Source organism: Cibotium barometz, chromosome 18, assembly GCF_041138505.1.
Source record: "Cibotium barometz isolate CiBa-2024 chromosome 18, ASM4113850v1, whole genome shotgun sequence".
Taxonomy (NCBI): Eukaryota; Viridiplantae; Streptophyta; class Polypodiopsida; order Cyatheales; family Cibotiaceae; genus Cibotium; species Cibotium barometz.
Genome location: NC_141063.1, coordinates 27,335,494 through 27,358,670, shown reverse-complemented (window position 1 = coordinate 27,358,670; position 23,177 = coordinate 27,335,494). Strand labels below are relative to the sequence as shown.

Sequence of the window (23,177 nt, the reverse complement as noted above, 5' to 3'; positions counted from 1 at the left end):
TTCAGATATTCATGCTTCGTGAACATCTTACTGCTTTTTCACGTCAAAAAAACTCTTAAAGTTCATGTTGCTAAGCTGATTTTTTGAAGCCATGAACTTTGGTTGGTTTTTCACATTAATAATTGAACTTTTGAGTTTTCTTCCTTTGAGGTTCTCTCATGGTTCAAGTGGTTTGTTAAAAAGGTTAGGTATGGTTTTCATTGGTTTTGGAACAACATTTTTTGGCTTGAAAAACTTCAAATACTAAGGGTCATGAGTTTCCACTAGTTTTTCACGTAAATGAGCTTTTGCATTGCCTATTTTTTAGGTGATTTTATAGTTCACCTAATCATTGTGAAGATCTAAGAATAATAACTATTATTGTTGAGGCTAATCTCTTAATCGTGAAAAACTTGAAGTTTTCACGGTGTGAATATGTCCACTGGTTTTTTTTTACGCCAAACTGATTTTCTAAATTTCATGCTTTTGAGTGGCCTTTATTATTCCCCTGACTTTTAAGAAGTTCTAAGAATGTTTATCTTGAGATACTCATACATGATTATCTTATGAAATTCATGCATGAGCATTACATAGATGTTTTGTGCATCTTGCCTTTCATGGAAAAAGGATATTGGAGTTCATCACACAGCTGATGAAAAGGAGCCAGAGATAGGTGAAGAAAATCCCACCCCTCAACAAGTGTAGGCATATAAAGCATGGCATAAAAGAGCTAGAAATGTGTTGTACTTGTTGTTGTCTGTCAGCATGACATATTTTAAAATTATGCATATAAAGGATACATACATGCCCAAGGAGGCTTGGGACACCTTGGTGAAGATGTACAATATAAACACCCCCAAGCTTGGAGGATGCAGTTGTTAATCGCCCGATAGAAGCTACGGACTAGTGCGGCTTGAAAAACTAGCCAACGAACATAGGCCGACAGTAGACGACAGTGCACATGCGACAACGCACATGCACTCACAAATTTGGTCCCTGAAGATGTCTATAGGAAACTGAAAACCACATGAACGCCCCCCAAAACGTGCCCGAAATCAAAATCAAACCGCAAAACTTCAGTACAAAGTACTCCACACTTCACGGTCCTCTTTCTTCTCGTAGAAGGGCTCCTTGAACCAATTTAAGAAAACAGGCGACTTGGCATAAAGGGTAGGCAATATACTGGCAGCAAAACGAGGGAGATAAACGTATGTTGAAAACAGGGTTGCAGGAATGTGCGCGCACGCACGCACACACACACACACATAATGGAGAAGCTCAAGGGAGCACACAATAAGATGATAGATTGATAATGAATGTGTGCTATACAAACGTGATAAGTATACCCCAAGATGGGTGTATACTAGCACAGGGAAAAAAAACCTCCTAAAGAGGGAAAAAGTACCCCGATTGGTCCTAGTGTGTTCACACACATTATTATCATATATGGCTACTTTTTTAGCCTTCCCTGATAAATTTAGCCTCATATCAGAGTATACACTAGTGTTCATGGACATTTGGACTACCTACACGCCAAATTTGTTCCCAATCCGACATAGGTTGTTCACTGCCTATTTTTAGCCTTCCCTATTAAATTTAGCTTTAATTCTTAAAAAAGTGAGACTTAAGGATCCACATCATTGACATTTTGATATGAGAATTACTCTTGTTTATTATGAATTATATTTCTTATTTTATATTGGGGATGCTTGTGTGTGTCGTGCCTGTTGTACATGTAATTTGATTTTTATGGTTGCCTATTTTATCCTCAAAAAAGTGGGACTTAAGGATCCACACAGAGATTGACATTCTGATATGAGAATTAATTTTGTTTACTGGGAGTTATATTTCTTATTTTATATCGGGGACGCTCGTGTGTGTCATGCCTGGTACGCGTAATTTGATTTTTATGGTTGCTTATATCTCATGATGACATTGCAATTAATCGATGTGTTCAATTAATTGTTTAACTAACATGGATTTTGTCTATGAGTATAGGTACTTAGATATGCAAGGGTGCCGATTTAGGTGTCGCATGGCATACGATGTGCGAGGGTACCGATTGAGGTATCACACTATAGAAGGGTATCGAGATTAAGGTGTCATATGGATGGTGGATTGAGTGGTGGCGTGTAGATGGAGATCATTTTGTTAAATCATGTATTAGAATTTCATAAATTATTTATAGCTTTTCATGTAGCTAGGTTATTTTACGTGCAAGTGTGCACAAGGTTATTTCATGTGTAAAGGCCCATGGGTATTTATATTTGGGCAAAGGTTTTGATATGTATAAACCTTCAGAACCTTGATATGGTTATTAAAATGTAAAGAAAAGTCCAAAATATGGGAAAAGAAAGCCCAAAATTGTACGCACCACTATTATTAGCTCCTTGGGCTATTTTTATGAAATAGAATTCTCTAAATACTCAAGTTGTGGAAGTGGGAGCTACACGCTTGATTGAGGGGAAAATTGCACCCAGCATTGGTCTCTTGTGTGGTACCTTCTACTCTATTAAATCTTGTTGCACATTTATTTCATGCATACTTTAGTCAATTTGTATTTAATTGAATGGTCATGTTCTTTGTATTATTTGAGTTTTGTATTATTCTTCATCAAGTATTTAAAGATCCTATAACACATTCTCAACATCCAACTTGTCAAATTTGGTGCATTTGGGCAAGTTACGGGGATCGACGGTTAGAGGCCTTTTTCGGTCTCTTTTGACCTTAAAAGCAAAAGTAAATCTAAGTCTACAACTCTGAAGCCATTAGGAGAAGAGTGTTCTTGGTTTGGCTATAACTTATAGACTATTGATCAGAACCAACCAAGGTTTTGCATAGAGGTGGTCCATACCACATAGGACCCTCTGTAGACAACTTACATTCTGGATGAGTGTTCAAAAACTAGCCAGGTTTCCATACCTGCTTTCAATTCCTCTGCCGCCTTGGACCCATATCAAATTCTAAGCATACACATGTGTTCACGACACCTTAAAGCACCTACACACCAAATTTGGTCCTAATCTGACATAGTTGGGTTACTATTTACTTTTAGCATTTCTTGCTAAAATTAGTAGATATTCATGAAAAAGTTGGGTTGAAGCATCTACAATGTGCATGGCACTCCAAAAAGCCCACCTATCAAGTTTGAGTTAAAAGCCTTTTGTAGCTTCTTTTTGGGAAAAAAGACCAAAAAATTTTCTAAGTCTAGAATTGAGAAAAACCTTAGAGAATGTTAGAAATGCACCAAAATATCATGTGACATTGGGGACATGAGCATATGGTTCATTAGGTTTATAGCCAACTTGGTGTGAACACTTCAAGTGTGAACTACCTCTTCGTTAGAGTTAAAAGATAGGGTTTGGTGCCTATAAAAGGGGATTGTACTTGGTGGTTCATTGATCTCAATCAGTATCCTCCTCAATGGGACAAATAGAAGGTAAAATTGGTATGGTGAGATATTGATATCTCGGTGCCAATAGTGTACTACATCATCGGGGAAAAACCACCTGAATTGTGCCTCTTGCCTCATGGTCCTAGGTGATACTATTGCTATTCTTTGACACGATGGTGGATAGAACACGCCCTTTGGGTTTCCACCTTCTACTAATGTAAGCTCACCTCATTTGCCTATTCTTTGACAATGGACATAACATCCCTTGGGTTTCCACATTCTACTCTGATGTAAGTAGGAGTAGAAGCTCGTCCTCATGCGCCTATTATTTGACAATTGACATAACATCCTTTGGTTTTCCACCTTCTCCTTCGATGTAAGTAGGACAAGACTCCACTGGCAATAGTGCCTAATCAACTGGTCGTCTAACAAGCGAAGTTCAAGAAAGCTCTCATAAATATTTATTCTTACTATAACCACACAAATGCTAGTTAACAATCATGTTAGTTGCTTTTGTGGCTCACAACAATGAGTAGCATTCTACTTGGATCTATTATAACCCACATAGATCCCCAAATTCATTCTTATATAGAAGTTCTTGATGTGGAGGGAAGCAAGAAGAGGAAGAGATAATTGCAACACAGTAGATGTGAAGTCAGAATCCATTAGAGAAAATACACACACAAAATAGGATCAATGTAAGGAGAACATTCTAGATTGAAGAACAGGATGATGAGGTTGAACTACTCTTGGTCACTAATGTAATGACATAGAATAACAAAGTCTTGATTTTAGTGGACAAAGGATGATAGACTTGGCTTACAGTTCTTGGGTATTTGGAGCCTCATGTGTGTGTGAACCTCCTCTTATAGCCATTTTATGTGTGAGTGTGAAAGTAGTGATGTCATATGTTTAGCAATGTGTCATGGTCCCAATGTATGTGATGTGTCAAAGATAAAGCTTTTAAGCCTATAAAAGGCATTTTACTCTTTAAAGCTCATATAACATCAATCAATAGAAGATATTATTAAGTCGTGCAATAGTTCTCTCTCTTAAGTATACTCTCTCTCTCTCTCTCTCTCTCTCTCTCTCTCTCTCTTTGCACTACCACACAACATAAATATCTTTCATCCTCCATTGCTGCTTGCCCCTAATCTCTCCTACATGGTATCAAAACTAGGCTTTCAAATCGTTATGCTTACTGTGATTGCCGAGAGGTTATTGCCCCGCTAATTTAAAACTGGGAGCCACTAGGAGTTGGCTGCCCAGAGCTATCTCGTGGGCTGCCACCAATTTTGGACGGTACTAGTGTAGAGTGCCCCACCTCCACTCAGCCCAACGGCACCGTCGCTTGCCAATTTCATTTCCAAACTTGGATCATGAAAGTGTTGAGACATATGCCGCCTTCGCCCAGTTCATCACCATGTCATCGCACCATGCTTCTTTGCCCTCTTTGCCGTGTCATCACTTCTTTGCCCAGTTTGCTACTTCTCCGCCCTGAGCACAAAGAGTTAGCAGAGAGCCCTCTGCACGTAACTTTGCCCACGGTTAGGAATATTTTTGGTGATGGTCTTAGCTATGGAGTTGACTTTGAAAGGGGAGGCGAAGGGCTTCGTAGTTCCGTGAGGCCATTCACCGGCACCACATGCATGTGTTCTTTATTGATGGACACGTGATGTGAAGAAAAATATGATGACTCCACACGAGAGACCATGCACAAGCGTCGCATGATGAACATGAGTTCTCTGGTGTAAGAGTTGATGGCCACAATGATGGACGATTGCGGGCAAGTTGCAAGAGTTTATGTCTAGATCTGGTGGGTGATATTGAAGATGAAGATGAAGACTTTGGCATGCACTGGTATAGGTGAAAGCTGGGGCTTTGATGTGAGAATCTTTACCTTGACACAACCCTTAAAGGTTTCATCTTAGGGTTTTTTGAAAGTGTGACTAGATTTGTGCCCACATCTAGAGCTGTTGTAGAAGCCAAGCTCGCCATGAGCCAATTCAAAGAGAACAGCTTTGAGTCTCAGGATATTCAATGTGCTATCTGCAAGGAAGATTTCTTGGCCCATTAGCTATAGCAAGTCTCCCTCATTGAGGAAGACTATGATTAGGCATTCTAGTTGTTTATGTGTGTGTTTTGTGAGTTCTCTGTGCAGGGAGTCTCCGCAAAATCTGATTGTTGTGTTTTTCCTTTATATGTTTGTACTACCTTCACTTATAAAAGGCCCCGTGTTATCTTTCATCCCATATAGATCCCCAAATTCATTCTTATATAGGGAAGCAAGAAGACGGAGAACAAATTGTAACCCCGTAGACATGAAGTTAGAATCCACCACAAGAAGCTACACACACACACAAAAATAGGGTCAATGTGAGGAGCACATTGTAGATTTAAAAATAGGATGAGCTTAAGCTACTCTTGGCTACTAATGTAGTAACATATAATAACAAAGTCTTGATTTAGGATGAGGTATTCGAAGCCTCGTGTGTGTGAAATAGCCCTTAGATGTCTTAGTGTGTTGTTGTGTGTGAACAACCTCTCATAGTCGTTTTATGTGTGAGCGTGGTAAGTAGTGATGTCATATGCTTAGCCATGTGTGATTGCCCCAATGTATGTGATGCGTCAAAGATAAAGTTTTTAAGCCTATAGAAGGCACTGTACTCTTTGAAGCTCATATAACATCATCAATAGAAGATATTATTGAGCCGTGCTATAACTCTCTCTCTCTCTCCATGTGTATCTCTGCACTACCACACAACATGGATATCTTTCATTCTCCAAAGCAACTTTCCCTTAACCTACCCTACATGGTATCAAAGCTAGGCTTTTAAATTGCTACCGCTAGCTTATTTCACTATTGTCCAGAGATTATTGCCTAATGATTCAAAACCGAGAGCCATTATGAGTTGCCTACCAAGAGCCACTGTGGACCACCACCAATTTTGGGTGATGCTAGTGCAAAGTGCACCATCGCTACTCAGCCCAATGACAATGCCGCGCCCACAAATTTCATCTCGCCAAACCTGGGTGATGCGATTGTGGAGAGAAATGCCGCCTCTGCCCAGCTCCCGACCGTGCCACCATGCCACGCTTCTCTACCCTCTTTGCTGCACCATCGCTTCTTTGCCCAGTTTGCCGCTTCTCCACCCTGTCTTCCCTCGGGGCAAAGACGGGTTTCTTGAGCACAAAGAGTCAGCAGAGAGCCCTCTGCACATAACTTTGCCCATGGCTAGGCAATGGTCTTAGCTTTGGAGCTAGGCCTCTTTGTGGCGATGATCTTAGCTTTGCAGCTAAGTTTTAACAGAGGAGGCAAATGGCTTCATAACCTTCCGCGAGACCATGCACAGCAGTGATGTCATATGTTTAGCAATGTGTCATTGTCCCAATGTATGTGATGTGTCAAAGATAAAGCTTTTAAGCCTATAAAAGGCATTTTACTCTTTAAAGCTCATATAACATCAATCAATAGAAGATATTATTAAGTCGTGCAATAGTTCTCTCTCTTAAGTATACTCTCTCTCTCTCTCTCTCTCTCTCTCTCTCTCTCTCTCTTTGCACTACCACACAACATAAATATCTTTCATCCTCCATTGCTGCTTGCCCCTAATCTCTCCTACATGGTATCAAAACTAGGCTTTCAAATCGTTATGCTTACTGTGATTGCCGAGAGGTTATTGCCCCGCTAATTTAAAACTGGGAGCCACTAGGAGTTGGCTGCCCAGAGCTATCTCGTGGACTGCCACCAATTTTGGACGGTGCTAGTGTAGAGTGCCCCACCTCCACTCAACCCAACGGCACCGTCGCTTGCCAATTTCATTTCCAAACTTGGATCATGAAAGTGTTGAGACATATGCCGCCTTCGCCCAATTCATCACCATGTCATCGCACCATGCTTCTTTGCCCTCTTTGCCGTGTCATCACTTCTTTGCCCAGTTTGCTACTTCTCCGCCCTGAGCACAAAGAGTTAGCAGAGAGCCCTCTGCACGTAAATTTGCCCACGGTTAGGAATATTTTTGGTGATGGTCTTAGCTATGGAGTTGACTTTGAAAGGGGAGGCGACGGGCTTCGTAGTTCCGTGAGGCCATTCACCGGCACCACATGCATGTGTTCTTTATTGATGGACACGATGTGATGAAGTGATGTGAAGAAAAATATGATGACTCCACACGGGAGGCCGTGCACAAGCGTCGCATGATGAACATGCGTTCTCTGGTGTATGAGTTGATGGTGGACAATTGCGGGCAAGTTGCAAGAGTTTATGTCTAGATCTGGTGGGTGATATTGAAGATGAAGATGAAGACTTTGGCATGCATTGGTATAGGTGAAAGCCGGGGCTTTGATGTGAGAATCTTTACCTTGACACAACCCTTAAAGGTTTCATCTTAGGGTTTTTTGAAAGTGTGACTAGATTTGTGCCCACATCTAGAGCTGTTGTAGAAGCCAAGCTCGCCCATGAGCCAATTCAAAGAGAACAGCTTTGAGTCTCAAGATATTCAATGTGCTATCTGCAAGGAAGATTTCTTGGCCCATTAGCTATAGCAAGTCTCCCTCATTGAGGAAGACTATGATTAGGCATTCTAGTTGTTTAAGTGTGTGTTTTGTGAGTTCTCTGTGCAGGGAGTCTCCGCAAAATCTGATTGTTGTGTTTTTCCTTTATATGTTTGTACTACCTTCACTTATAAAAGACCCCGTGTTATCTTTCATCCCATATAGATCCCCAAATTCATTCTTATATAGGGAAGCAAGAAGAGGGAGAACAAATTGTAACCCCATAGACATGAAGTTAGAATCCACCAGAAGAAGCTACACACACACACAAAAATAGGGTCAATGTGAGGAGCACATTGTAGATTTAAAAATAGGATGAGCTTAAGCTACTCTTGGCTACTAATGTAGTAACATATAATAACAAAGTTTTGATTTAGGATGAGGTATTCGAAGCCTCGTGTGTGAAATAGCCCTTAGATGTCTTAGTGTGTTGTGTGTGAACAACCTCTCATAGTCGTTTTATGTGTGAGCGTGGTAAGTAGTGATGTCATATGCTTAGCCATGTGTGATTGCCCCAATGTATGTGATGCGTCAAAGATAAAGTTTTTAAGCCTATAGAAGGCAATGTACTCTTTGAAGCTCATATAACATCATCAATAGAAGATATTATTGAGCCATGCTGTAACTCTCTCTCTCTCTCTCCATGTGTATCTCTGCACTACCACACAACATGGATATCTTTCATCCTCCAAAGCAACTTTCCCTTAACCTACCCTACATGGTATCAAAGCTAGGCTTTTAAATTGCTACCGCTACAGAAGCTTGTAAATGCATCTCCACAGAAGACACCTAATCAAGCACCTCCCGAGGAAGCACCTGCCATTAATGAGAATCCTCCTCTAGAAGCCCCAATTAAAACCTGTCATTGAGAACACCCCGAGAAATTCCTTTACAGAAGTTGGCAAAAAAAACATCCACTAGTGCATCTGCTCATATGGATGAATGAATCATAAAAGTAGACAACACTCCTTAGTACTGTTGAGTCAAACCTGTATCCACAAGTAACTCCTCAGCACCCTATGCTCGGACCAATATCCACCAACTCCACGGAAATATCCATGTGCTACACCCAACCAGAATCTCTGGGTAATGTCAAAGGAGGCGAATCCGAGACACAAGAAAAACAGAGGAGGAGCTTTCCCATCGGAAACATGCCACATGCCCAAGACATGCAACGGCACTTCCAAACAAAACTTGGGAGAAAAACTCCTCCGCACATCCACCCAAGTCCACCAGCACACTTACATAATTACTCCTCCGTACATCCACCCAAGTCCACCATGGACTTTTTGCAATGCACTCGGGCATTGAAGAAATTGACAGCAGTGAAACCAAAGATCCTTCACCCAGCTCTTTAAGGCTCCGAAGACTCGTGTTAGTCCCCTGACTGAAAACTTCTTCCTTCCGTCGCCACAGCCTCGGGAAACCACTGGCCAGAAATACCCAGCTTTTCCGTGCACTCAGCACAGTTGGGCACATGGTTTGTTCGATTAGTAAAGTCAATCGATGGAAATCGTCCCCATTTACCATGGCATGATGCTGCAAATAATCCTGACCCACCATAACAAAGCAGCACCGTGAAAGTTGTCGGGATAAGACGACGATTATTACATCTGAACTGCCCGCAGTTGAAAGATTGACAGGCATCTCCTTGACCCAATTTGTAACTGCCTCAACATCCATCTTTCCATTGAACTTGGGGGCCCACTCCTCATGTTGCATGTGAGAGGAGGTTGGGATCCCTACAGACCCTCCGTGACATATAAGTGATGAAACAGGAGAGAAGGAACATGGTAAGGAGGGATCCCACGATGAAGACCGTCCACGGAATACATCCGAATCACCCATCCGAATGACGACTCCCATGCTGGGGCTCATGCCAGCCCGAGCATTCCCAAAACCACCAAAAGCAACCTTCCAAATGTTGCTCACCATGCTTAGGCTGGTCCACCTCTTGCTTGTGGTGGCCTTTCTGCTTGGATTGGCGGGCAACAATGGATGCAGAGTTCGAGCTCCGTGGGTCCAAATTTCCCGCCCCGCAAGGCACCAACCTCTTGACGGAAAGCCAACATCTGCTCGACTTGCGTGCGGGCCTTAACAGCCATCTACTCTGTCAACATATGGGTCAAGGGGCAACCATCATCTGATCCTTCACACCTGTAAAGAGAAACAAATGGTACCGAGTAGTAAAAGAGACTTTCCCCAAACCCTTACATGTTCCCTTGGTTCCACCCTAGTCATGCAGGCAACATACATGGGATGCTGCAAAATAAATGTTCACAAGAACCTTGGGACAAACTAACACAAAATCGAACTTTCTTCAAACCCAGATGTGCTCTCTTGACTCTACGGGCTGCTTCCCTAGCCAAACAATCAACACACACAGATGGAATGGCGGGAACTTGCTAGGGTTTAAGCAATTGTAGACCAACAGAGTCTAAAGAGAGAATGGCAATGGAAGACTTACGCAAACACACACACACACACACAAGTATCTCCTCCAATATGGTGGCAAGCCAAGCTCAAGTTTACCACACACACACACACACAAGTATCTCCTCCAATATGGTGTCAAGCCAAGCTCAAGTTTACAACAAACAATTTCGACGAGTGTATGGGAAAAAAATGATCAACAAACAGAGAGATGCCCCATGCTCATGTCCTTTGATTCCCTCGCAATTTCGCCTTCAGCTGCAGGCTTGGCCCTTGCTCTGACTGCTGCTTCACTGTTGCGTCCCCCCATATGACAGTGTGTGCCATCCACCTCCTGATATTGAGAAGCTTCAAATGAGGGGAGAGATCTCACAGCCAATGAAGTGTGGGGCTAACTAGCTGAATCTGCCATGTGTGGTTGTGGTGGAAACCGATGATCCAAAGCCTCCTCCTTTATCCTGTAAAAAGGAGAGCAAGAGAGGAATGTCAGGAAGCAAAATCAAGAGCAGCAATGGTTCAGAACAAACATGTGGGTGAGGTCCATGGAGTCCCCTGCGCAGTCCAGTGCTGCTAGCCGAGGTGGCTGTCCGTAACTGGCAGCAGGTAGGAAGTGTAAGATCACAGAACTCTGGACTAGAAAGGCAGAGGCTATTCATTCATGTCAAGTGCACACTGGCTCCTCCTGCTGACAGATCCCATGACGGATGCGTAATCCAACATTGCTGGGGCTCATGTCGCCTTTTGCCTCAACAACAGCAGCAGCATGGTTCAGAACAAACATGTGGATGAGGTCCATGTGTGGTTGTGGTGGAAACCGATGATCCAAAGCCTCCTCCTTTATCCTGTAAAAAGGAGAGCAAGAGAGGAATGTCAGGAAGAGAGAACACAAAATCAAGAGCAGCAATGGTTCAGAACAAACATGTGGATGAGGTCCATGGAGTCCCCTGCGCAGTCCAGTGCTGCTAGCCGAGGTGGCTGTCCGTAACTGGCAGCAGGTAGGAAGTGTAAGATCACAGAACTCTAGACTAGAAAGGCAGAGGCTATTCATTCATGTCAAGTGCACACTGGCTCCTCCTGCTGACAGATCCCATGACGGATGGCTGGGGCTCATGTCGCCTTTTGCCTCAACAACAGCAGCTGCAGCATGGAAAGGGTGGGATCTGTCTCCTTCTCCGTCGTAGGGCTGGTCTGTCTCCTTCTCCGTCGTAGGGTATGCGAACACAGCCGGTAGCCCAAATGAAATCAGAGCCCCGGCATGGCCTGCGGCACTGCTGCGCGGTTTCATGGTTTGGAGTTTTGTTTTGGGTGGGGGCCGCGCGAACGCGAGCCCCCGCTACCACAAATTATGACGTGCACTCTCCCCGTTGGGGAGATGCTAGGGTGCAGCCCGTCCGGGAGTGCAATGGAGAGGCCAACCCTAGGCCATCGGCCATCCTGATCACCGATCGACCCCGCCCAGGTAAGTATACCTTCCAGCCGCGCGTGGACGCTGTTTAGTAGGCGCCTCTCGACCAGCCACGCCAACCTATTATGGGACCTTTCCCACGACACGCGCAGCACTAAGCGTCTGGACCACCCTCAAAAAGAGTCGAGGCTTGGAATAAGCTAAGCTCTCTCTACTACAAGTATCTTGTGGACATGCATGGGGGAAAAGACACACATCACACTTCCATACTCTACTACTACATGGTGTAGGCAATCACCTGTACTGCTGTTATATGAGCCTCAAAGAGGACACTGCCTTTTATAGGCTTATCTTCTTTCACACATCACGTACCCTCCCTGGGGCAGTGACACAAGGCCACATCACCGCTTATCACACTCACACATAAAAACGGCCTCGCGTCCACAGTCATCAATTTTTTCTTCATCATCGCGGCCATCAACCCCTACACAACACGAGAGAACGCATGCAGCATCATGTTCATCACGTGTGGTGCCTATGCGCACGGCCTCGTGGAAGCTACGAAGCCCTTCGCCTCCTCTTCCAAAGTCAGCTCCAAAGCTAAGGCCATCGCCACAAAAAGAGGACCACCCATGGGCAAAGTTATGTGTGCAGAGGGCTCTCTGCTAAATCTTTGTGCTGCTCAAGAAACCCTTCTTTGCACGGCGAGGGCAGAGAGGCAGCAAACTCGGGCAAGAAACCCTGTACTCACACCACCCAAGTTTGGCGGCAAAATTGGTGGGTGGCACCGTCGTTGGGCTGAGTGGACTCTCTGCACTAGCAGCACCGCTCAGAGTTGGTGGCGGCCCATGGCGGATCTAGGCAGTGGCTCTCCCGGTTTTGAATCAGCGGGGCGGGCAATAACCTCTGGTGGTTACTAGCAATAAGCTAGCGGGGCAATAACCTCTGGTGGTCACTAGCAATAAGCTAGCGGGGGAAAGCCTAGCCTTGATACTGTTCACGGCGGGGAGATTAGGGGCAAGCAACTAATCATCCTTTATCCACTAAACTCAAGACTTTGTCATTATATGTCACTACACTAGTAGCCTACCAAGAGTAGCTCAACCTCATCCTATTCTTCAGTCTACAATGTGCTCCTCACATTGACCCTATTTTTGTGTGTCTAGCTTCTTCTGGTGGGATTCTAACTTCACGTCTACGGTCTTGCAATTAGTTCTCCCTAGATTCCAAGTAGAAAGCTACTCATTGTTGTGAGCCGCCCACAAAAGCAACTAACGTGATTGTTAGCTAGCATTTGTGAGGTTATAGCAAGAATAAATATTTATGAGGGCTTTTCCTTGAACTTTGCTCGTTAGACCACTTGTAAAGCTTCCATTAGGCACTCTTGCCAGTGGAGGCTTTTCTACTTACATCGGAGTAGCAGGTGGAAACCCAAAGCATGTTATGTCCATTGTCAAAGAATAGGCACATTAGGACGAGCTTCTACTCCTACTTACATTGAAGTAGAAGCTGGAAACCCAAAGGGCATGTTCTCTCACATCACATACAATGGGACAATGACACATCACATACACTGGGATAATGACACATGGCTAAACATATGACATCACTGCTTATCACACTCACTCATAAAACGGCTATAAGAGCTCATTCACACACATAAACACACTAAGTTGTCTAAGGGCTATTTCACATACACATAAGACTCCGAATACCCAACAAACCCCCCTTCAGAGTAAAGGGGGTAAGACCCGACATGCAAAAGAAGTAGCTACCGTCTAGCTTCATCACATGTTGCAAAGGGAGCGATCTAGCCATTCGCAACGCCCGTGCCATGCCAATCTTCTAATCAACAAAGTGACCGAAGCAGCAAGTCTAGCTCTTCGTCACACCCGTCCCCCCCAAGCTCCTAACACGGATCAAAGATAACATGGAGCCTTTTATAAGTGAAGGCAGTACAAACATATAAAGGAAAAAAACACACATGATTATTTAACTTAGATTTCATGGACTCCCCACGTAGAGAACCCGCGACACACAAACACATAAAAACAAGTGGAATGCCCAGCCATAGTCTTCCTCACTGAGGGAGACTTGTGCTTGCTACAACTAACGGCCCAAGAAAACCTCCTTGCAAAGCAGATAGCACACTAAATGTCCTCTCAAAGCTGTTCATATTGAGTTGGCTCGTGGTGGGCATGGCTTCTACAACAGCTCTAGATGCAGGCAAGGATCTAGTCACATTGTCTTCACTTTCTAAAAACCCTAAGATGAAAGCTTTAAGGCCTGTGTCAGGGTAGAGATATCTCACATCAAAAGCCTAGCTTCTAGTGCAGGCCAAAGTCATCATCTTTATTTGCAATATCACCCACTATCTTTAGACATCTTCATCTTCATCTTCAATATCACCCATTGTTTCTAGACATCTTCATCTTCAATATCACCCACCGTCTCCAGACAAAAACTCTTGTAGCCTACATGTAGTCATTAGATTTTTCTTCATCATCATGACGAATCGACTCTTACATCAGATATCGCATGTTCATCATGTGATGCCTGCGCACGGCCTCGCATCTACAATCATCAAATTTTTCTTCATCGTGTGGCCATAAACTCTTACACCAGAGAACACATGTGGCATGTTCATCATGAGGTGCTTGTGCATGTACCCGTGCCATACAATGCCCGTACACATGCACCGCATGTTCATCATCATGTGGAGCCTGTGCATGGTCTCACGGAAGGTTATAAAGCCATTCGTCTCCTGTGTTAAAAGTTAGCTCCAAAGCTAAGATCATCGCCTGAAAGAGACCTAGCTCCAAAGCTAAGACCATCGCCTAGCCATGGGCAAAGTTATGTGCAGAGGGTTGTCTACCTGTTGACTCTTTGTGCTCAAGAAACCCATCTTTGCACAGCGAGGATAGATAGGGTGGAGAAGCGGCAAACTGGGCAAAGAAGCGATGGTGCGGCAAAGAGGGTGGAGAAGCGTGGCATGGTGGCACGGTGGGGAGCTGGGCATAGGCAGCATATCTCTACACAATCGCATCACCAAAGTTTGGCGAGATGAAATTGGCCAGCGCGGCACTGTCATTGGGCTTGTAGCGATGGTGCACTAGCATCACCCACGGCGGCGGCTCTAGGTAGGCAACTCCTAGTGGCTCCCGGTTTTGAATCAGTAGGCAATAACCTATAGGCAGTAACGAAATAAGCTAGCGGTAGAAATTTGAAAGCCTAGCTTTGATACCATGTAGGGTAGATTAGGGGTAAGCAGCTTTGGAGGATGAAAGATATCCATGTTGTGTGGTAGTGTAGAGATACACATGTATATATATATATATATACACACACACACACACACACACACACACACACTCTCTCTCTCTCTCTCTCACTCACTCTCTCTCTCTCTCTCTCTCTATATATATATATATATATATATATATATATATATATATATAGAGAGAGAGAGAGAGAGAGAGAGAGAGTGAGTGAGACAGAGAGAGTGTGTGACTCTCTCTCACTCTCTCTCTCTCTCTCTCTATATATATATATATATATATATAGAGAGAGAGAGAGAGAGAGAGAGAGAGTGAGAGAGAGAGTGTGACTCTCTCTCTCACTCTCTCTCTCTCTCTCTCTCTCTCTCTATATGTATATATATATATATATAGAGAGAGAGAGAGAGAGTGAGAGAGAGTCACACAGACTCTCTCACTCTCTCTCTCACTCTCTCTCTCTATATATATATATGTATATATAGAGACTCACTCTCTCTCTCTCTCTCTCTCTCTCTCACTCTCTCTCTCTCTCTCTATATATATATATATATAGAGAGAGAGAGAGAGAGTGAGAGAGAGTCACACAGACTCTCTCACTCTCTCTCTCTCTCTCTCTCTCTCTCTCTCTCTCTCTATATATATATATATATATATATATATATATATATATATATGGCAGATTGCCAACCTTAGAGCCATGGGGGCCGAACCTATACAATGCTTTATACTTCATAGAGACCTATGATGCCAATCAACATACTGGTGAGGTCATGGATAACGAGGGCCGCCCCGTGAGGGGCGACGTTCCGCGCCCGTCGCCCGGTCGGCACGCGGAGGCCCGCCCTCGCCGGCTGGGGCAACTCGGGCAGACCCTCGACAGCCTCCAAAACGGAAAGAACCTTTCTTCTAGCTCGCTGAAGCTCCTGCCCCTCCTGCTCGCGCTACCTGCACACTTGCGCCCCCCCGCCTACCTGCCTGCTGCGCCCCCCTCATCCTTCGCGCCTCCCCTTGCCCCCCCCCCGCCTGCCTTCGCTACTGCGCCGCTCGCCCCCCTCCCTCGCTGCACTGCCCACCGCCCCTCCTTGCCTTCGCCCCCCCCCCCTTCTCGCGCACCTCCCCTCTGCAGCGCCCCGACCCCCCCCCCCTCCGCCAGCTCTTTCTCCCTCCCACCCCTCTTGCGCGCAGCTCCCGCCCCCCCCCCCCCCCTAGGGCTACAATTTGGCCTCAAGCATAGATTAATCTTGGATTAAGGAAAAGCTTTATGAAAAGCTTCATTTGGATTGAGAATGGGTCATGAGTATGACCATTTCTTGAGTGAGAGAGATAGTCGAGCTGTACTCTAATACAGAAGCTTCTTCCGAATGCTCAGAAGAAGCGAGGCGATCTGCTGCTCAGGTGACAAATCAAGTCCAATCTGGCATCCCAGATACCGCACTGCTGTGCCAGGAGGAATCCATCTAAAACCGGGTGTAAGGACCAAAGGCCGATCGCTCTCTCTAGGCCAAAACAGGTAGAAACAAGATCTTTTATATTTCTGAAGAGGGATTTGATTACAGGGGTTTGCTCTAGTACTTCTTGGTACAATTTGATCTCTTGTACGAGCTCAGCTTTAATTATTTGTGTTTCCTCATGCACATCTGGTATGAAGCCTCTCATCTCCCTTTCCGTCTTCTTTTTTCTTCCTCTCTTGATCTCTTTCATTATTGCCTTAGTCTCCATGAGGACGGCTTGCTCTTCTTGCATTTCTACAACAATCAGCACTGGTTGCTTTGGGAGGAGTGCCAATTGCATTTGCTCTACTAGTTCTAGTTCTGAAAGGGGCCTCCTAGTAGCCACATGGTTCAGTACCAATGTCATCAAGTGTGGGTTGCATATTTTTTATTGATGGGCCTTAAGGCAGTTTTCTATCTCCATGTATATATAATATGCCCAGTCCTCCTCCTTTTCTTCATGTACTTTTGCGATTCAGTTTAGTGGCACCCTATTATACATATCCACTAGCTTCACCTATACAATTAATGACATCATCCTGCATGCCTTCTCTGTGGCTTCATCCTTGATGTTCTCATATTCATCTCCATTAGAGTTGTAGGAGCTCTTCTTCAACATGGCATCTAGGGGCATCTTGTCAAAGGTGTCTGCATGTATCTTGACTTGTGGTGGGACCTGTAGAGCTTCACATATTAAATCTTCTATGATTATTACTCGTTCCATGGTGCCATTTGCTTTTGTTACTGTACCCCTCTTGGTGGCTTTGTCATACGTCTTTATGTATTCTACACAAAGTTATGTATCGATGTTCCGGGGGAGAACCTGTGCCATCCTTCCGAGGCCTACCTTCTCTAGCTTTTCTTTCACTTCTGCCTCTTCTTGAATCTGGAGGCACTCTAGGCTATGATACTGCAATGCCACCTTTCCATGTGCCGTGTGGATCTCCTACTGATGATGGCACCATGGAAAGCTTGGGCGTATGGACCCAAGTAGTTCATCTTTTCGGGCTCCATGTGGGTCTTTTCTTCTAGCTCACTAGGGATCTCGTCACATTGGCCTGAGTTACCACATGGGTCTCTATGGCTTCTGGGTCTGAGGCTGACATCTGTACATGGAAAAAAGATCAGTCTAAGACTGGTGGGGCATGTGCCACTCCTTGTTGTCTCTTTTTTTTTGCAAGAAGGTTAATTGTGGAGAAGGGTGTTAGTGGTGTGAGCAATAAACGAGGTATGTTAGTTGTGATATTGACAAGGTCGAATGAAGTACCGTGTTCCTAAGACAGCCTCCCGTACTAAACATGGGCATTATCAATTTAGAGTGATGCCATTTGGTTTAACCAATGCTCCAACAACTTTCATGACACTTATGAATAGTGTCTTGAGGCCATATTTAGGAAAGTTTGCTGTTGTATTTTTGGATGATGATATTCTTATCTACAATAAAACCAACAGAAAGCATATTGAACATTTGCGTAAAGTGTTTCAATTGCTTCGAAGTCACTCTCTTTTTGCAAAAGAATCCAAGTGTGAATTTTTTGCAAAAGAAGTGAAATACTTGGGACATATTATTTCCCAAGAAGGGATTCGTATGGATCCAGAATAAGTAAGGGCTATATTAAAATGGCCACATCCAACCAATCTAGAAGAATTACAAAAGGCGAAGACCACGTTTGAAGGGGGCAAATGCGTTGTGTGGAGCTGTTTTGCCCGAGCCAGGCGGCGGCCAGCCCAGGCGGCCTAGGCGGCCAGGCCAGCCAAGCCAGCCAGGCCAGTGGGTGGCGGCCGGCCAGGCGGCCGGCGTGGCAGCGGCCAGCCACAATGGCGGCGGCGGCCACCGGACAGCCGGCGACAAACGGCCAACCACCAGCGCTGCAGGCACCAGCGACAGCCCAAAAAAAAACAACATATATTTTAATTATTCATTTTTTTTATTAAAAATGAAGCGGGCGGCCAGGCATCTAGAAAAATGCTCGAAGAGATGGAGGAACAAACCAAGGCAATCCAAAAGGATATTAAAGCTGCCCAAGATCGACAAAAGCATTATGCTGACGCCAAGAGGTCTAAAAGGATCTTCAAGGAAGGAGACAGAGTTCTTCTACGAGTGCGACCCAAACGAAGTTCTCTATCACTTGGGAAATATAAGAAGCTCAGCCCTAGGTATTGTGGTCCCTATACAGTTATCAAGTGTCTAGGTAAAAGTGCCTATAAACTCCAACTCCTAGCCCGAGACCCCCTCTCATCTAAAGGAAATTGAAAAGCTGTGTAGGAACTTTCTTTGGTCAGGAGACCCTTTCAGGAGAGGAGCTGCCAAAGTCAAATGGGAGTTCTGCTGCTTTCCCAGGGACAAAGGGGGATTGGGGGTAGTAGATATTCTCGCTAGGGCCGACCGTCTTGCTGTTAAGACTATTATTAGAGCTGTTTCTCACCCAGAGGAATGCTCTTCCCGTTTGCTATTCCGAAACTTTGACCAATTCACCTTGGAAAACTTCTCAGGTTGGAAGGATCTGCCCTAGATTACTATCTTGATAGGTCATGAAACTATCAAACCTAAAGGATCTGAGCTACACTAAGCGAAGCCTTGAATCTGTGGAGCTTCTCTGTACCCAATGCTTTGGTGAAGATGTCAGCTACCTTATCCTGTGTTCTGACATAAACAAGGTCAAGGTCTCCTGCCAAGACCTTCTCTTTAACAAAATGGTAGTGGACCTCTATATGCTTCGTGCGAGCATGAAAAAGGGCCGAGTGGTGCAAGCCCATCATGATATGGTTGTGATGATGGACCTGGCGTGATCCCCTAGACCGCACGGAGTTTGAGTAGGCAATAGCCATCGTGCTCGGTCAACAACTCCAAGAGCAACTAATCACCTGTGTCACAGACACCCCTACCTTGATGCCAAGCATAAATACTGACGGTGTGATCCCCCCTTTCAGGCGTGAACCCTTTTGGTAACCTTATTATATCCATTCATTTTTCAATGGAAAGTGGTGGAGAAGTCTATCTTAGTGCCTAAGTTGGAGAAAATAAAGTGAAAAATCTACATTGGATATCTGAAATCCAATCGTAAAAAGTTACTCCCCGATCTTGTTTGACCATGCTCACGGTGTCTGCTTCAAGCTAAAAAGGCTTTGCATAACCTGCACCACATGAAATCTCGGTGTGCATCACTCTCATAACCTGGTGGCTACATCATGTATACTTCTTCTTACAAATCACCATGCAAGAAGGCATTCTTTGCATCCATTTGATGTAAAGACGACCCTCTTCCCATCCAGAGCTGCTTTTTCTATGCCAAACAATGCAAAGGAATGCATAATACTGGTTCTTGCTTGATTTTTTTGTGGTTTCTTCTTCTGGCTCATCGAGGAGCCTATAACATTGGCTTGGGTGACTGCAGGGGTCTCTACTGCTTCGGTGTCTGAGGCCGACATTTGTACAGCACCTCCCCATAAGGACTCTATAACTCAATTGGGTATCTTAGAGGTGGGTCAGATTCCAGTGAATCCCCCTCTGCCTGAAATGGGAAAATGCACAGCGTCGGCTTCGAAGCGGAGGCAACGCTGAGCTGCTAGATAGACAGAAGATAGCAGATTTCAACCATCAGCACATAACACGAACCATTTTGGGGAGCATGCGAGTAGCGTAACAACCTTGTTCTTCAACCCTATCACCTCAGCTGACCTTCCTTGACAAACCGTTGACCTAAAATAGCCCCAGCTGACTCTTAGCTGACCACTACTTGACTGTAATCTGATTTAGTGAACTGCTGTTGACCTCCATTAGAGATTATTGTCCTCCAGACCCTCATATTTTCCTGGCCAAGCTAGATTACCTTGTGTTCCCTCGGGCCATTCTCTACTCTATTAGGTTTCCGATGTGCTCGGTAGAAGGTGAGCCTAATGTATATGAATTGTCAAATGATATATTTGAACAAATCTATAATAGCATGCCCCCAGAGGAGAACTTGTAAGTCCTAACTTTCAAGCTACACAAGCACTTCAAGGAGAAAAGCACTTTAAGTACCTAAACAAGCACTTTAAGTAACTAGACAAGCACTTTCAGACCACTTCATTAGTGAGTTTTGTACCCCTACAGGATGCATGCATTGCTTGAAGGGAGCATTTACAAAGGACGATGATCTTAGTGGCTTGAAGAGTCATGATTGGCACAAATTTTTGGACCTGGACTGTGTTCTATCCATGGGATTGTCACGCCATGGAAGAGCCAGTATTCGTGCCGTGTCTTGCCTATGGGACTGTCACTCCATAGGGAGGCTCGTGCCTGGAACTGTGTTTTACCTATGGGACTGTCACTCCATAGGAAGACCAGGATTTCGCTTTAGGAGAGCTAGTATCAATGCATATATAATTAATGCAAATAAGTGTTATAAATGCCTTGTTTTGTTATAGTAATTTGGATTTTGTTTTGATTCTACACTCTTCCATTACTACAGGGTGACATCTTGCACAGTAGCCTCTCCAATGACATGGGCCCGCGGGGAAGTCGTAGCATGTGCTAGCATCTGAACACAAAGAAGAGAGTGAAGGCATATTGAGGGGTGTAGTCCCTGCGGATAATGGCGATGCCATTCACAAGAAGCCGACCAAGATAGTGCGCCAACGTAGCATCATGTCCATGGACCTTGGCCTGGTCTCTGCTGCCGCCGCCTCTCCCTGCAAAATGCGTCAATTTCAACCACCCAGCCTTCGAGATATGCAGGAGTAAGAACCTCCCTTTCTGATCTTATAATTATTCCCTCTCTAAATAAAAGAAAGATTTTGTTTAAAAAAGGACCTCGGTCTTTTGATATATATATATATAGGAGAGTGAGCCTCCATAGCTTTCTTTCAAGTGAAAGCTTAAGGGAAGTGGAGCTCTATATGTAGTCCACTTGCAGCCTTATGAAAGGATTCAACTTGTTCCACAAACCGCCATGTCTTCACTTGGGCATCCAACGTCTATACCGACGCTATAGCAGAAATTTTTTTTAGACAGAATGGTGTTGCCTGGCTGTTGCCTGCAACGAACAGGACTCAACAGCAGTAAACAGACAGCACCATTCTGTCTAAAATAGAGCACAAAAGACAACCGTGCTCGTTTTTTATACGCTAAGGGATGAATTGAGTGATCTGGATGTGTTGGGATGCCTAACGAGTCTCCCCATTCAAAATTATAGCTTGATCTGGGAAAAGAGTCCTAGAGAATATGAAATATTTTAGTACCCTAAGCTTCTCTAAAATCTGAAGGATGCATAGCTTGGCACATCTATAAGTTTGAATCCCACTTCTGCCTGGCCAATCTTTTCTTCTAGTAGCTCCATCACTTCCATTTGGGTGTGATGTTGTCTAGATCCACTTGGGCCCCTCTTAGTTTCTTGTGCATGACACCCTTCAACTGGGCTAGCATGCACTGGGATCTCCCAATGCATGTTGAGAGCAGTTATGCTGGCAAATTTCTCCCAGAATTTGTAAAACTCAGCTGATGCAAGAATATGTTTTCAAACCCAAGTGAAGAGGTTAACGATGCAATTACAAAGGTTGTTAAATTGCCATATTTAGTAGTTCCTTAAAAAAGTGTATCATGCCATAGAATGCAGACTCTTGAGAACTTCCTATGGTGGCTGAACCACCATTCCTTTGCTCTTAACTCAACAAGAGAGCAACAAGTTCCTGAAAATCAGGGAAGGTCTCATGGACCCCAATAGATGTCTGAAATTGTGCATATTCTCTTGGCTCAATTGGAGGCACGGTCGACCGCGCCTCGCCCATTCACATCCATTTACATCCATCCACATCTCATCACATCCATTCACATCTCATCACACTCTCACTTTTTATTTTAAATCATTTTACTCTCTCTCTCTCTCTCTCTCTCTCTCTCTCTCTCTCTCTCTACCACGTGAATGCGTGGGGATTGACGTAGAGAGAGAGAGAGAGAGACTTCTCGCTGCTCTTCACAAGCCAACACGTTGGCTCCTTCAGCTGGTGCACCTGGGCGGTTCCCACACGCCAGCCCTCTGTCGGCTTCCTCACTAGCAGCACCTGCGCTTGTCTTCTCTCGACACTTGTCCTTGCTACTCCCACGCTTCTGAGTAGTTAGTTAGGGTTTGCTTTTAGAACAAGGGGCCAGCCCATAGGGCTACCCCGGGTCTTTGTGTGGGCATGGGGATAGTGTGAAACCACCCCCATGAGGGCTAGGAAGGCCCTGGCTGAACCCACCAGCACCCTCTAGGATCCTTCGCAGGTGACCTAGCGCTTCACTCATAGGCCGCTTCCTTGGTCCCTCATCCACCGTACCGGAAGCTCACCATTATATTCATAGGAATGTGTTAACCATATGTGGCAGGGCGGACAGCGAACAGTGAAGGGGGGCAAGGCAGAGGTCAAAATCAGCAAATTGAACCTCTCTCATTTGCAGAAATTTGGGGGTTTTCAAAATTGAGGTCAAAATCAGCAAAAGGATTTCTTGAGGGTGGTATAAGCCTATTGGCATTCCTCCATCCACTCAAAGAAGATCAAGAATTTGTATCGGGGTCGAGCTATATTCGGCCGCCTTGGCCCCTCAAATGCCTCCCGTCCCTCGGGGAGTGGACTTGGCATGATCCTACTGACCGGGAGGAGACACTGGATACCCCGTTCTTCGCATA

At 44.7% G+C, this 23,177-nt stretch overlaps 1 protein-coding gene and 1 non-coding gene across 3 annotated transcripts; both read right to left on the bottom strand.

Moving 5' to 3' along the window:
* Positions 1-8,767: 8,767 nt before the first annotated feature.
* LOC147629146 (uncharacterized) lies at positions 8,768-12,043 on the bottom strand. Of its 2 annotated transcripts, XM_086812404.1 has the most exons (3): positions 11,280-12,043; positions 10,888-11,202; positions 8,768-10,818 (listed from the first exon to the last, which is right to left on the bottom strand). In XM_086812404.1, exon 3 carries the CDS (start codon positions 9,860-9,862, stop codon positions 9,020-9,022), a length of 843 nt encoding a protein of 280 aa, XP_086668530.1. In that variant the 5' UTR covers positions 9,863-10,818; positions 10,888-11,202; positions 11,280-12,043; the 3' UTR covers positions 8,768-9,019. The 2 variants fall into 2 exon arrangements, with proteins under 2 accessions (XP_086668530.1, XP_086668529.1); XM_086812403.1 differs by having other exon boundaries at positions 10,888-12,043.
* LOC147629147 (U1 spliceosomal RNA) lies at positions 11,666-11,827 on the bottom strand. Its single transcript, XR_015268031.1, has one exon. It is a non-coding gene; the product is annotated as a U1 spliceosomal RNA (small nuclear RNA).
* Positions 12,044-23,177: the final 11,134 nt, after the last annotated feature.